Here is a 13312-nt window from a genome sequence, read left to right as displayed (position 1 = left end):
TAAATTCCCAATGTGTAGACATTTGTGCACATTTAAAGTGTCACAGTAAGTTTATGTACAGTACATTACCCAATGGGTCAATTGCATCTCACTGAAAGCATTGTACTAACTGTGGGTGATCCCATGGTACTCAGCACTAAACTAGTGCAGTACATAGTAAGTAACAGCTGCTACATTCCAGAGGTTATTTAATTATGGGACAAAGAAAGTACACACCTTTCTTACTAATCAATTTAGCACCATACCAAGCAGAACACTTTCATTTAGAAAGTATAAAGGTAAAAAAAAAACAGATATTTTTAAAGCAATAGGTGAACATAGAAGAATTCCTTTACAGATCTTCATTTTGAATTGGTAAAAGATTATTTTATATAATAATAATATATTATTATTGATGTTGTTGTTCTTGTTGTTGTATGGTTTCGTCTTGAGTCCACAACAGTTGACAAAACTAATTTTATATGTGTTTCCTATAACGTAATGGAAACAATGTCATTCTTAATTTTTTTTCAATTTTATTTTTATTTAGAATAGTTGATTATTGTTTAGTTTTTTCAACAATCGAACGTCAACAATTCCAACATTTGTAAACAATTCACATATTATGAATTCGTGGTTTTCAACTATATTTTACCCCTGGATAAAACTGGAAAGAGCATGAATTTTAGGGTTTTGGTTTAAAAATTTCAAAAGGGCTGTCCTTATGAAAGCCTGTCTTCACATCAGTCAGCTGAGGCTTAGAACCATGACAGGGCAGAGGAACAAACACTTCAACATGGATGTAGTCATCTTCTCCAACATGGACCTGCAATGGATGCAGAAGAAACTGGATTAGTTATTGAGTTTAAGTAAGAATAAAAATCAGCTTAATAATATACTGTAATTAAAACCAAGTGTCCATATAAATGTTTATGTATATATAAACAGGATACATATATATATATATTTTTTCCTTTCATCTATCCTTTTCCTATTCCACTCAAGCAAAGTGGAATAATCTCTGGAGAAGACACCAGTCCATCATAGGACAGACACAAAAGCATACAGTTCATAACATTACTGGCTTGCAAAGCTGAAACCTTGTGTTCAGTTCCTGGGGTGCAATTATGGTTTGTGCAGGTTTCCTCTGTGTGATCCTTTTCCTCCCACAGTCCAAAGACATACTGGTAGATTCACTGGACTCCAGGAAAACTGGTGCTGGTGTGAGTGTGTCACTGTGTTCTCTGCAATGAACTGGCAGCCCACCCAGGCCACCCAGGGTGTATCCTGCCTTACACCCGTTGCTTGGCGTGAATAGCCCTAGCTGGCCAGTGACACTGTGTTGGATAAAGTGGTTAGAACATGGATGGATGCATTTATTTTTTTTAACTTTAAGCACTAACTGAGGTAGAAGAACTGAAAAAATGAAGCAGAGTTTTTCTTCAGCTGGAAACTAGGCTTTTAATAAATAACATTTTACCATACGGTAATTTTCAGCATGTCATTGGCAATGCCACTTAAGATAGATAGAAACTTTATTGATCCCGTGAGGGAAATTGCAGTGCAACAGCAGCTTAACACACACAACACAGCCACAGTGTAACGAATTATATACTAATAGTACAATACATACAATACAATACAATACAAGAGTTACTCACAGTCCGGACACACAAGAGGAAACTAGAACAGAACAGTACACAGAAAATCGTATCACACGTATGAATATAAATATAGATGTAACCATAGATATAAATATAAATATAAATGTATTGCACAGGTCCCTGGCATATATTGCACAAAAGTGGTTGTAAACGGGAAAAAGAAAAAGAAAAAGAAAGAGAACAGATGTAGCAGTAGATGTGTATATGCGTTTAGTCCAGAAACAGGTCACTGTCGCTGTTGCCTCTGCCAAGACGCACGGTGGATGCGTTGTACAGTCTTATGGCAGACGGCAAGAATGACCTCCTGTAGCGCTCCCTGTCGCACCGTGGATGAATCAGTCTATTGCTGAACGTGCTCTTCATTCCTGCAAGCCTGTCATAGAGGGGATGGGAGAAGTTGTCCATGATGGCCTCTAGTTTGGACATCATTCTCCTCTCAGCCACTACCTCCAAGGGGTCCAGGTCAGACCCAATGACAGAGCTCGCTCTCCTGATGAGCTTGTTCAGCCTTTTGGAATCTACTGCTCTAATCCCAGAGCCCCAGCACACCACTGCATAGAAAATGGCACTCGCTACCACCGACTGATAAAACATGTGCAGCATCTTACTACACACATTGAAGGACCTGAGCCTCCTCAAGAAGTAAAGTCGGCTCTGTCCGTTCTTATAGATGGCCTCGATGTTCTTAGACCATTCCAGTCTATCGTCGATGTGCACTCCCAGGTACTTGTACGAGTCCACCATCTCCACGCCACTCCCATGGATGTAGACAGGAGTAGGTTTGACCTTTTTCCTCCTGAAATCTACCACCAGTTCCTTTGTCTTTGTAACATTCAGTTCCAAGTGGTTCATCCCACACCACTCCACAAAGCTGCTGACCAGTCCTCTGTACTCCTCCTCCTGCTCACCCTTGATACATCCCACAATTGCAGTCACTGGCATTAATGTCACTGGCTTAATGTTTTTTTTTAAAAAGATATGATTGCTACCCTATTGTTGAAACGAAGAGACCCTAAATAAAGTTTTAAGCACTACCTATGGCTTTGTGATTATATTTATAGTCATACTGTATTAGCTTCTATTTGATTACCTCTTAATTATCCCTTGCACACACACGTGAAACTTATTCATAGGCCGCTGTGTCAGATCCTCCAATCTGGTGGAATGGCAATGGAGAAACTACACACATTAAGCATCTGAATTGGGCAAACTCAGAGCCCTAGCTGAGGTGGGAACAATCTATGTGTAAGCCCTGCTTCATCCAATGATGCCCATAACCTGATCACCCTGCTCTATTTCCCCTATTTTTCAAACATGGTACCTTCAGGATAACTGAGCGTCTGCATATTTGACATCTATTTGGTAGCTCCTACCACCTTTCCCAACTGGAGAAAACTGGCTTTTGCAAATTGTAGTTTAACCCATGTGGTAAGGGAGTGATCTGAGCTTCTACCATTTAGATCCTGTCCCTAAATGGAACCCAGGGTCAGTGTCCTCCTGGAATGGATGTACCCTTTAATAATCTTGAATTATCTTGGAAGGTAGATAGTACAGAACTGGTGAATTCAAGGGAACCCCTTGGACATCAAGTCTGAATCTTAAGTTTTTTTAAGCCTTACTGAATAAACAATAGAAAGGCAAAAAGAAAAAATGTACAGAACAAAAAGTAAGAAAAAACAGCAAATTGATTTTTGTTTTCTTTCTTGAAGATGTAGCACTTTCTTTTGCAGGTCTACTCTAATATGTCTAATACCTTGGATAAAAAACAGAGATCGAACACATGTATTAAATCTGCAGGCATTTTCATGAAGACAGGACATGGGATGGTTTCTTTGCCTTCTAAAAATTTTTAAAACAATAAAAATTCAGGAAAAGAATAAATAAAATCCATTATTGTTGCAACCACATTTACTTACTGGAAGTGCTAAATAGGCTATTTATCGTGTTTAGGCAAACATTTAGAAAAGTATGTTTCTGCACTTTTGCGGGATGTACATACAGTATGACAAAAATTCACTTTTTTGATGGGCACAAGTAAAATATATATTGGAAAAGTCTATGGACACCTAAAAACCTCCCCAAAGTCTCTGAATGCTCAGAATTTGTTAAATGACTGCTACTGTATTTCTACCTATTAGATAGGTAATTTAATTATTGCAAATGACTCTTTTGTCTCCCACTGCTCTCCCCTTGATCTCTCTGACCACTTAGCCATTCTTTTCAATCTGGAATTATCTGTTTCTAACACTTCCCCCCCACGCTCTGTAAACTGCAACTGGCGATCAATTGATCACCCAAGGTTTGCAAATTCAGTTCTGTCCTCCTTATCTTGTTTCTCTTCCTCTGACCCTCTAGAGGACAAAATGCAATTACTTGAGAGTGTTCTTTTATCTACCCTCGACACCTTTGCTCCTTTAAAAACTTGAACCATCTCCTTCTCTTGCCCTGCCCCCTGGTACAATGACCATCTGCGATCCATGAAGGCAGCCTTTCACAAACTTGAGCGTAGGTGGCATCTTTCTGGCCTAAATATACATTATCAGGCTTGGAGAGATTACTTATCTGAATATAAGGTTAGTACAGAGTCTGCTAGATCCACCTACTTCTCTCACATCATTGGAAATCACCAAAACAACCCCAGACATCTTTTCTCCACCATCAACAGACTGCTCAAGCCAAACTGCCCCACCACATTACCTGCCTCATCACAACTTTGCAAAGCATTCTTAGATTTCTTTATTTCTAAGATTGACAACACCCGGCATCACATTCTCTCCACTATGCATATCATTTCCATACCTCTTCCCTCCTCATCCAACTTCTCTGGTTCCCTTCTCTCCAGCTTCTCTCTTCTTGATTCAGCATCCCTCAATAAACTAGTTACACGCATGAAACCCACCACATCTATTTTAGATCCCATTCCCACCACTTTATTTCAGTGCTGTTTCTCTTCTCTCTGTCCCATTGTCCTCAATATTATACATGAATCCATTAGCACTGGCATTGTACCAAAGGTCCTCAAAACTGCTGCCATTACCCCCGTGCCAAGAAAGCCTTACATGGCTCTCGACAATCTTAACAATTTTCGCCCCATCTCCAACTTACCCTTTCTTGCTAAAATTCTAGAATGTGCTGTCACACTTCAGTTACATAACAACCTCAGGACAAACAACCTTTTTGAAGCCCTCCAATCTGGCTTCCATCAACTTCACAGCACAGAAACTGCCCTGGTCAAAGTTACTAACGATCTTCTAATAGCTGCTGATTCTGGTTCTGTTTCTATACTCATCCTTCTTGATCTCAGTGCTTCTTTTGACACTGTTGACCATAACATCTTACTTTCTTGTCTTGAGACTGTGTTTGGAGTTTCTGACACTGCTCTCAAATGGTTCAAATCTCACTTTACTGATCGCTGTCACTTTGTCTCCCTTAATGGGTACAGGTCTGAAATTGGTCTTGTTAAGTCTGGTGTTCCTCAGGGCTCAATACTGGGCCCCTTACTCTTCAGCATTTACATGTTTCCACTTGGTCAGCTTTTAAGATTACATGGCCTCAGCTTTCATTTTTTCGCTGACGATACTCAAATATACATCCATACCAAACCTGACACTGATATGGCTGTCTCTATTCTATCTATTTACATCTCTGGCATAAAAAATTTGGATGACTCAAAACTTCCTTCATCTTAACTACGACAAGACTGAAGTCATGCTTGCCAGTCCTGTAACCCTATCTGAAGGTGGTTCTGTACTTGAGCTTCAATCAAAATTGAAAAGCCTTGGGGTTATATTCGATTCTGGCTTAACATTCGACCCACATGTGCAGCATACTGTCAAAACATCTTTTTTTCACCTCAGAAATATTGCTAGACTACGTCCTATGCTATCACTAACTGTGACTGAAAAGCTGATCAACACATTTGTGTTCTCTCGAATTGACTACTGTAATGCTCTACTCGCTGGGGTATCTAAATCTACTCTCCAAGCCCGTCTACATTGTATGGGTGACAGGGCCTTCTCCTGTTATGCCCCCAAGCTCTGGAACTCTCTCCCCAAGGATATCAGAGAGTCACCTTCTCTAAACTCTTTCAAATCCAGACTCAAAACCCTCTTCTTCAGAAACGCCTTTACTTAACTGGCTCCATTCTTCACCTCTCTGCTTTCCTTAGTACCACCATCCACGGTCTCCTCTATATATTGTAATTGTGTTTTATCTTGTATATTCTTCTTATTTATTGTTGTTGTCATCCTGAAAAGCGCTTTGAGAAGCCACCTTTAAAGGCGCTATAAAAAATAAAGTTTATTATTATTATAAAAGTTTGTGGTGTTGTATTTTGATTCTGCTGGTAAAAAGTGAATATTCTCTTAATTAGACCTATTTATTCTGTGGTAAAGCCCTTATTTTTTCTCTTGTCACTTTATCTCTATACAACACAATTCTACTGTGTTGTATACCCAGCCTTTCAGACAGAGTCAAATGGGTGTGAGATCATGGCTGAGTAAATTAACCTATAACAAAGAAATTAAGAAAGATGTTTCAGTAAACTGTCAAAATAAAGGGCTTTAATTACATAACTCACCTTAATGATTATGTTGACTCCAGCCACCAGCTGTGAAATGTATAATGTTGCAGTGAAAACACAGTAGATCTTCCCCGTCCGGTATTCTACCTCTTGTTTCAGCTTGAAGTAAAAATGTTTGCATTAGCTAAGAATACAGGAACAGAACTTAACATTTTCAGATTATATTTTGAGTAAAATTAGATTTAGAAATGAAAACGTGACAAAAATACCACATAATACTAACTTTGCTGTGTCATCTTGAAATACACAGTATATTAAATTATTATGTATTACTGTAAAATATTAGTGTCTGAAAAAAGAGACTAAGCAACATAGTAAAAGTGAATTATATCAAACATCCATTCTTATGTTTAATTAAATTCTCCTTTTTAATGTCATCTTAAATAAAATTTAAGCTTTGTGCTTCAAAGAGTAAGCACGATCCTGTTGTCCATTTATTTTTTCACAAATTTCCTGTAAAACAATCTTTTTGTTTCAGTGTTTTTGATGATTATGTTTAATCTTGAATAAGATATTAAGGTTTTGAAAATGTGTATATGTCAGTGGAACAGGAGTATTTGCATCATTATGACAAACATTGTGATTCCAGATCTGAAGCAGTCAGATTACATTAGGAGTGCAAGACTTTTTTATCTTAACAGATGAAGACTCACCTCATTGCAGATCCTCTGTTCTTCAGAAGTAGCGCTTTTAGGATCACTCCATCCTCCACATATAGTATCTTCCATTTTGATTACAGAAGTGAATATAACAACAAGCAGATGTTACTGTTGATAATGTGCACCTCGCAGTAACTGAGTTACTTGAAGACTGAAAAATCAGATTCTCCCTCCCTGCTTTTAAACACAACAGGTTCAGGTTCCACCTGTATCCCAGCCAATGGCTATTCAGAGCCCCACCCATGGACAGATTAAAAAAAAAATAATAGGGAGAGGTTGGACTGTTGGAATGTGATAGTTTATTTCATTCTATGTAATATAAGGCAGTATGGCATCTGCTGTGCAGGTCATTTGAATGTAGAAAGACAGTCTTTTGTGCTATATCTAAGACTAAGAATTTTCTTCTATTTGTTGACATAAATCACTCTCAACCTCAAAAACAGCAATTGAACTAAATTCTAATAATCATAAATAATAGACAAAATCTTGTATTTCTGCAATCATGTGTCTCTGCCAAATGAGCAAATCACCAAGGCTTTCTATAGTATATCCCAGGTTATAAGTAACTGGATCTCCAGTTCGTGAAGCCTTCCTCTGAATTGCAAAATGTACTCTCCATGTGGCAAGCAGCCATATCACCCTGCAACCCACCTACATAGGACACCTCCTTGGAAAGCTAAGGTTGCTGCTAAAAGCAGTATTAGTGGGAGGTGGGAGGTCACCAGTAGGAGGTGTTCACCCTGCGGTCTGTGTGTGTTCTTACGCCCCAGAATAGTGACCGGGACACAAATTACCCATTGGCCTTTACCAATCATGGCCTCCTATCATCTAGGTGGATGCTGCACAATGGTGGTGGTGGAGGGGAGTCCCCATTATAAATGAAAGGAATTTTATTCTTATTCTTAAAATCACTCCCTAAATATATTAGAACTAAAACAACGTTTCTCACTAAGTCAGTTTATTTACACTAAAAGTCCTTCTTGATACATTTTGCATGTGCCTGTGTGTATTTATTGCATTTCCATTGCTTGTTTTTGTGATATTTTTTTCATCTGTGCCTTGCCCAGTAGACATGACTGTGTTAAAAAAGTAGATATAGCAAACTATAGACTGTTGTGATTATATCATATAATTTCACTGTCATTTCCCCAATATTAGTCTTTTTTTCTGCTCTTCAACTAAGAAAGTTTATCATGCACTTTCAACAGTTCCATGGCTAAAATAAATTTCTACTTGAGAGAAAAATGGTACAGTTGGAAATTTCATCATGAGACCAGTTATGCAACCCGGACTCCTTCACTCACACACCTATTCCATGGAACAAGGAAATATTTCAAGATTATCTCAGCACGAGCTCCAAGATGAAAGCAGAATGACATTTTTCTCCAATGCTTGTGATTAATTTGCAGAAGAGAAAGGAGTGGAAGCACTGAACTGAACACATTGATACAGGAGAGAAAAGTACGTTTAATTACAGACATGTACCTGGAGCAAATTAGGAAGTTGGCAGCTGTGTATTAAAAACCTGAGAGAAAAAATATTTTAAATTAAAAAAAAATAAAATAAAAGTTGACGTTCAACTTGCAAGCCAAGTATTCACCGATTACCTCGACCCGACAGGTAACTGTTCTGCATGATAAACTTATTTTCTCAAATTTGTTCTTGCTCTCTGGACAAAGAATATCTACGTTTTCTATCAAACACTCCTTCAAAAGCTCCCCTTCAGAGAGCAGCTTGCTTTGTTTAGCAATTTTATATGCAGGCAGGTAGCTTGCCTTTTGTGCTGGCCTCTTGGACAGTAGAAGGGCGGAAAAATACATATTGCTGAGCCTGTAAACTAGTGGCTAGTTTGGAAGCTCTATTAGCCCGTTCCTCGCATGACAAACATACAGAAGTTAGCATCTTTGGTAGCAAAATGCCAACTGAGATTGTGTTCTTTGAACACAGCGACACTTTCCTTACAAATTAAAGGTTGTTCCAACATTTGTAAAAAAGTATTTTGCAGTCCATTCTTTGTTGAACATTGTGCATTATAAGGAAAGCCTTATAGGAGCATAAAGACACAAACTTCCAGATTCAGAGACAGTTTCTTCCCACAAGATGTCAGATTACTGATCTCTACCCCTACCACTGGCTCAGACTGATTTTTTTTTCTTTCACACTGTTTGTCTGACTTTTTTTAAATTGTAATTCAACTTGTTGGTGCTGCTGCTGCAGTTCTGTGTTTATGTTTTTGGTGATTCCTTTGATTTCTTTGTATTGGAGCATACAGTACATGCAAATAAACATTTCGTTGCACTTGTGTGACAATAAACTGAACTGAACATTAAGCAAGAGAAATCAGTGCTAGCTGAACTGGCAAACACCATTCCTCTTTTTTCTTTTTCCCCAGCACTTAATCTGTGGGGTCTTTTTGCTCTTGTTTCATTTTTCCCAGTGTTGTTTCTGTTCCATCTCACCCTTTCTGTCTGCCCATGTCATTTCCTTCTTCATTATTCATTATAACCTTGATTCCACCAAACCTTTGAGAATATTCCTGAGGCTCCTCTTAAAACCTGCGCTTGGAGCTCAGCTTGTCATTTGCCACATACATAACACCAATAACAAAACTATGTGAGTGCAAAAACAAACTGAGACTGAAGTTAAAGAAATCCCTGCTGGTAACAGCATTATGCTTGCTCCACTCTATTTTTCCACTAAAGGAACTTCTCACACTGCTTGTTCTTAATGTAACATGAACTTTCAGTAACTTGAAATTACAATTTCCCATAATCTAATTATGGGACCCACTAGAGGTTTTTACCTAAAGTATGATTTACGACAAAATCACATTCAGAATAAGGGTTTAAAACTGATGGAAATTAGTAGATACAAATTTGGATAAAATTTCTATTGCATTTTTAAACATGTTATTAAATAAAAGTGATTTCAGAGCAGCAAAGTTTGTTCTATAATGTGGTGACTAAGTTGTACAAAATCCTCTAAATCAGTCCTTTACTAGAATATAACACTTGGTTTAAATTCTATATGTATTGCAACATTTATTTTGCTTACCCACATTGCTGATAAGAAGTAAAACAATGTGATAACATACTGTAATCACAAGTCTTTTTTATGAGATGAATGTTTACCATTTCTTTTACAGATGCAGCCATCTAGAATACACACGGTCTCTGTATGCATGCCACACTGGACTCAGTAGGGTACAGAGGTGACATGCAGCACCTTGTTCTTGTTTTCCTCAACTGTCGAATGCAGGGCTGCACTACCCAACCACCCTGCCTCTGCACACTGGTGTGCTGGCAGACGTGATAAAATACTTCAAAAATTAATAGATAAATGTAAGGCTAACAAATACCACTCAAAAACTCTAATTAAAATCCATATCACTTCATTCATTTGTTAATAAAATTTATTTTCACAGCAGTGAAAACCTTTTTTAAACTAACATATTAATAAAACAGGGCTGACAGTGGTAATGTATTATGCAAATGACCAGTCAAAACAACAGCCCTATCACTTTTTTTCAAAAACTTTGAGTTGCAAAATCAAAACTCACCACAACCTATTTGTCATAAGAAACTATCAACCTCTCTTTTAAAAAGGTGTATTTCAAATAAAAATGAACTAATCTTAACTGAGACCTTTTTCCTGATGACGCTGATAAATACAGTAAAACATACAATATTGAAGTCCACAAATTGCAAATTTGCCATTTTTACCAAAAAATATAATTGCAAAAGCAAACCCCAAAATATAAGAAACACATCATTCTTACTGTGAAGATATGAAGAAATATCCAAAGTATTCCATTCAAACAAAAAGTAACAACTGTAAATTAAATTCAACTCAATTCAATTTATTTTTGTATAGCGCCTCTCACAACAAGGTTGCCCCAAGGCGCTTAACAATACAATTGATGATACATTTTGTCAATACAGGGGTTGCCCAACCCCTTTGGGCATGCTAACTTTATATAATTTAAAAAAGGAGGGTATTAATCCATCCAGCCATCATGTCGTCTGTGTGCAGATCTCTGTGGACCAGTAAATTCCTCCTAAACGATAGCTATATCCACAATGTCCCTCTTGGATCCATGGCAGTGATGCAGCATCCAACTCAGATGGTACCCAGCCCAGGCACCATCCGGACATGTGGGGAGGAGAATAGGATAGTTTGGTCAGAACAGATGTACAGTATCTACCTGATGGGCCAACATAGAGATATACAATAGCATGTACAGCAACACCAGCAGCCATGGTTGCAGCAGGCTATAATGTAAGGTATGAGTAGGCTAGGCTGAAGTAATAGTAATATAATATACAGAAAAAATATTAACTTTTTATAGTTAATATTACAGTATAAGGGTGCTATGCAGGCCAGCAATAGCATTGCTGGGGTTTAATTCAAGTCCTCAGGTGCTATCAGTGTGGAGTCTGTATGTTGTTCATGTCACATGGGTTTCCTGTGAGGGACTTCTGGGAAAATTGGCCTTGTGTGTGATTGTGTGCCAAAACTAAATTAAATTGAATAGATGTCAGTTTACAATCAGAAAAGGGACCATTTAAAATTATTTGGGGAGATAAAATGGAAAAAATACAATTTTAATCATATTTTATTTTAAAAAACAAATCCTTAGGACATGTAATAAACATCTACAGCAAATTTCTGTATTTATATCTGAAAAGCTTACTGTAAAACATTCTGTGTGTTAATTTGATTAAATATTCTGTGTTTGGAGAACAAAACCTAATGGAGGGCCAGAGTGCGGAGGAGGAGGTGTTGTGTTTCTTTTTTCCAATTAATTGTGTATATTTACACAATTAATAAACTCATTAATGTGAAAGCAGCTCATATTTAATTTGGATATTGGATCTACATGTTGCATAAACTTTAAGGGATGAAGATTAACCCTGCTAAAAAAACAGAGGCGACACAGGTGTTGATGTAAATGATACCTCACATAACTCAGATGCAGCTTTGTGTTTTTAGATTGCATACAACCTTAATATATATTTCCCCCAATTCAGTTCAACAGCATCATTCTTTTACTTTTGAAGAATTCCTGATGAGGAAATAGTCAAGGTATCCACCTTCCACTCAATAATCTCTAATTTTACTTACAAAATATAAACAATAATCTGGTAGTCTGTCAATTTCCTTTCTGTTTCTAATCTCCACAGAAAAGATGGCTCACACTCCAGTGTTGAGTCCCCCGTCTCAACTCAACACCGATAAGGGAGAATATCATTTAGGTCTGTACATTCAGGTGACAGGAGAGAGTTTAAGGAATTTGACAGTTGCTGTTAGCTATTCATCTCGAGCACTGGGCACTCCCCAGTGACTGAGCCACTGTGATATGGTGTGCTTGTTCCCCAATTTATATAATACCAATATTATTTTGCAACAGTTGTGAACATTAATCTATTGCCCAAACCGTCACTGTAACCAATTTAATAATCTGCAAGGTATGCGGAAGGAACTCTTCTGTGACTGCTCCTACTAGAGAAGGGGACTTGATCTTCAGTAAGAGTTGCTCCACTGGATTTTTCTTCCTCTACTTGGAATGAACTATCATTATAATCCAGCTCCTGAGTCATGGATACGACTTGACAACCCATGAAGAAATCAGGTGCATGTTGATTAAGAGTCTGAAGGTTAGCACTACTTTGCTCCAGACAGGTATCTTCTTCATTTGCAGACATAAACTCCCCTTCTAACTGACATGAGCCCTGAGTTTCTGGCTGCTCTTCGGTATCCAGGTTCACTGGTAAGAATCTACAGGGAAGCAAGAGGTCCCTATTTAGAACATGTTCCATTCTCAGGGCTCACCACATAGACTGGAATATCTTCATTTGGTTTTTCACCACAATTTAAACTGTTGGCTCAGCACAGCAGTCTTGTGCTGCTTTCTAAGGGCCACATTTCATATTTACACCTGTTAAACCACATCAATGGTAGAACTGGTTACATTGGCATTACAATGCCTCTTACTCATTAAATGTGTTTTCTCTGCAAGTTTGCAGGCATATTTAAGGCTGTTTTTTAAATCCCACATATACAGTAACAAGTTTTGGGATTGTGCCCCTCTGGACAGATTTCAAAACAGAGATCAATTGGAAACCAAAGATAGAAACCAAACATAGAAAATAAACATTAATATTCTGTACATTTCATTAATATTATATAGACAGTAATAGCAAAGTTTAATATCTCATGGGCTACATGTACAAGTAAGGCCATAGACACCAGATTTCCCTGACCAAGTGCACTCCACCACAGACATATAATCAGTGCCCACTAGAGGATACAGGCAAGCTGAGTAAAGTTGTAGCCTGAAGGAATGTGCTCACTGTGCGTTCTATTGCATGGATGTACAGTATATTGTTTTGTGTTTCCCTTTTCACTACACTACTGTCTTCATAAAC

At 37.8% G+C, this 13312-nt stretch overlaps 1 protein-coding gene across 1 annotated transcript; it reads right to left on the bottom strand.

Moving 5' to 3' along the window:
- Nucleotides 1-583: 583 nt before the first annotated feature.
- LOC148647013 (cystatin-B-like) lies at nucleotides 584-6993 on the bottom strand. The gene is made up of 3 exons (XM_088609084.1): nucleotides 6879-6993; nucleotides 6223-6324; nucleotides 584-805 (listed from the first exon to the last, which is right to left on the bottom strand). The coding sequence occupies exons 1-3, from the start codon at nucleotides 6951-6953 to the stop codon at nucleotides 665-667; spliced, it is 318 nt and encodes a 105-aa protein (XP_088465210.1). The 5' UTR covers nucleotides 6954-6993; the 3' UTR covers nucleotides 584-664.
- Between the last annotated feature and the right edge of the window lie 6319 nt (nucleotides 6994-13312).

This window comes from Lepisosteus platostomus, chromosome 16 (assembly GCF_059453375.1).
Source record: "Lepisosteus platostomus isolate fLepPlt1 chromosome 16, fLepPlt1.hap1, whole genome shotgun sequence".
In the NCBI taxonomy this organism is placed as follows: Eukaryota; Metazoa; Chordata; class Actinopteri; order Semionotiformes; family Lepisosteidae; genus Lepisosteus; species Lepisosteus platostomus.
This window is presented reverse-complemented; position numbering and strand designations above follow the sequence as displayed.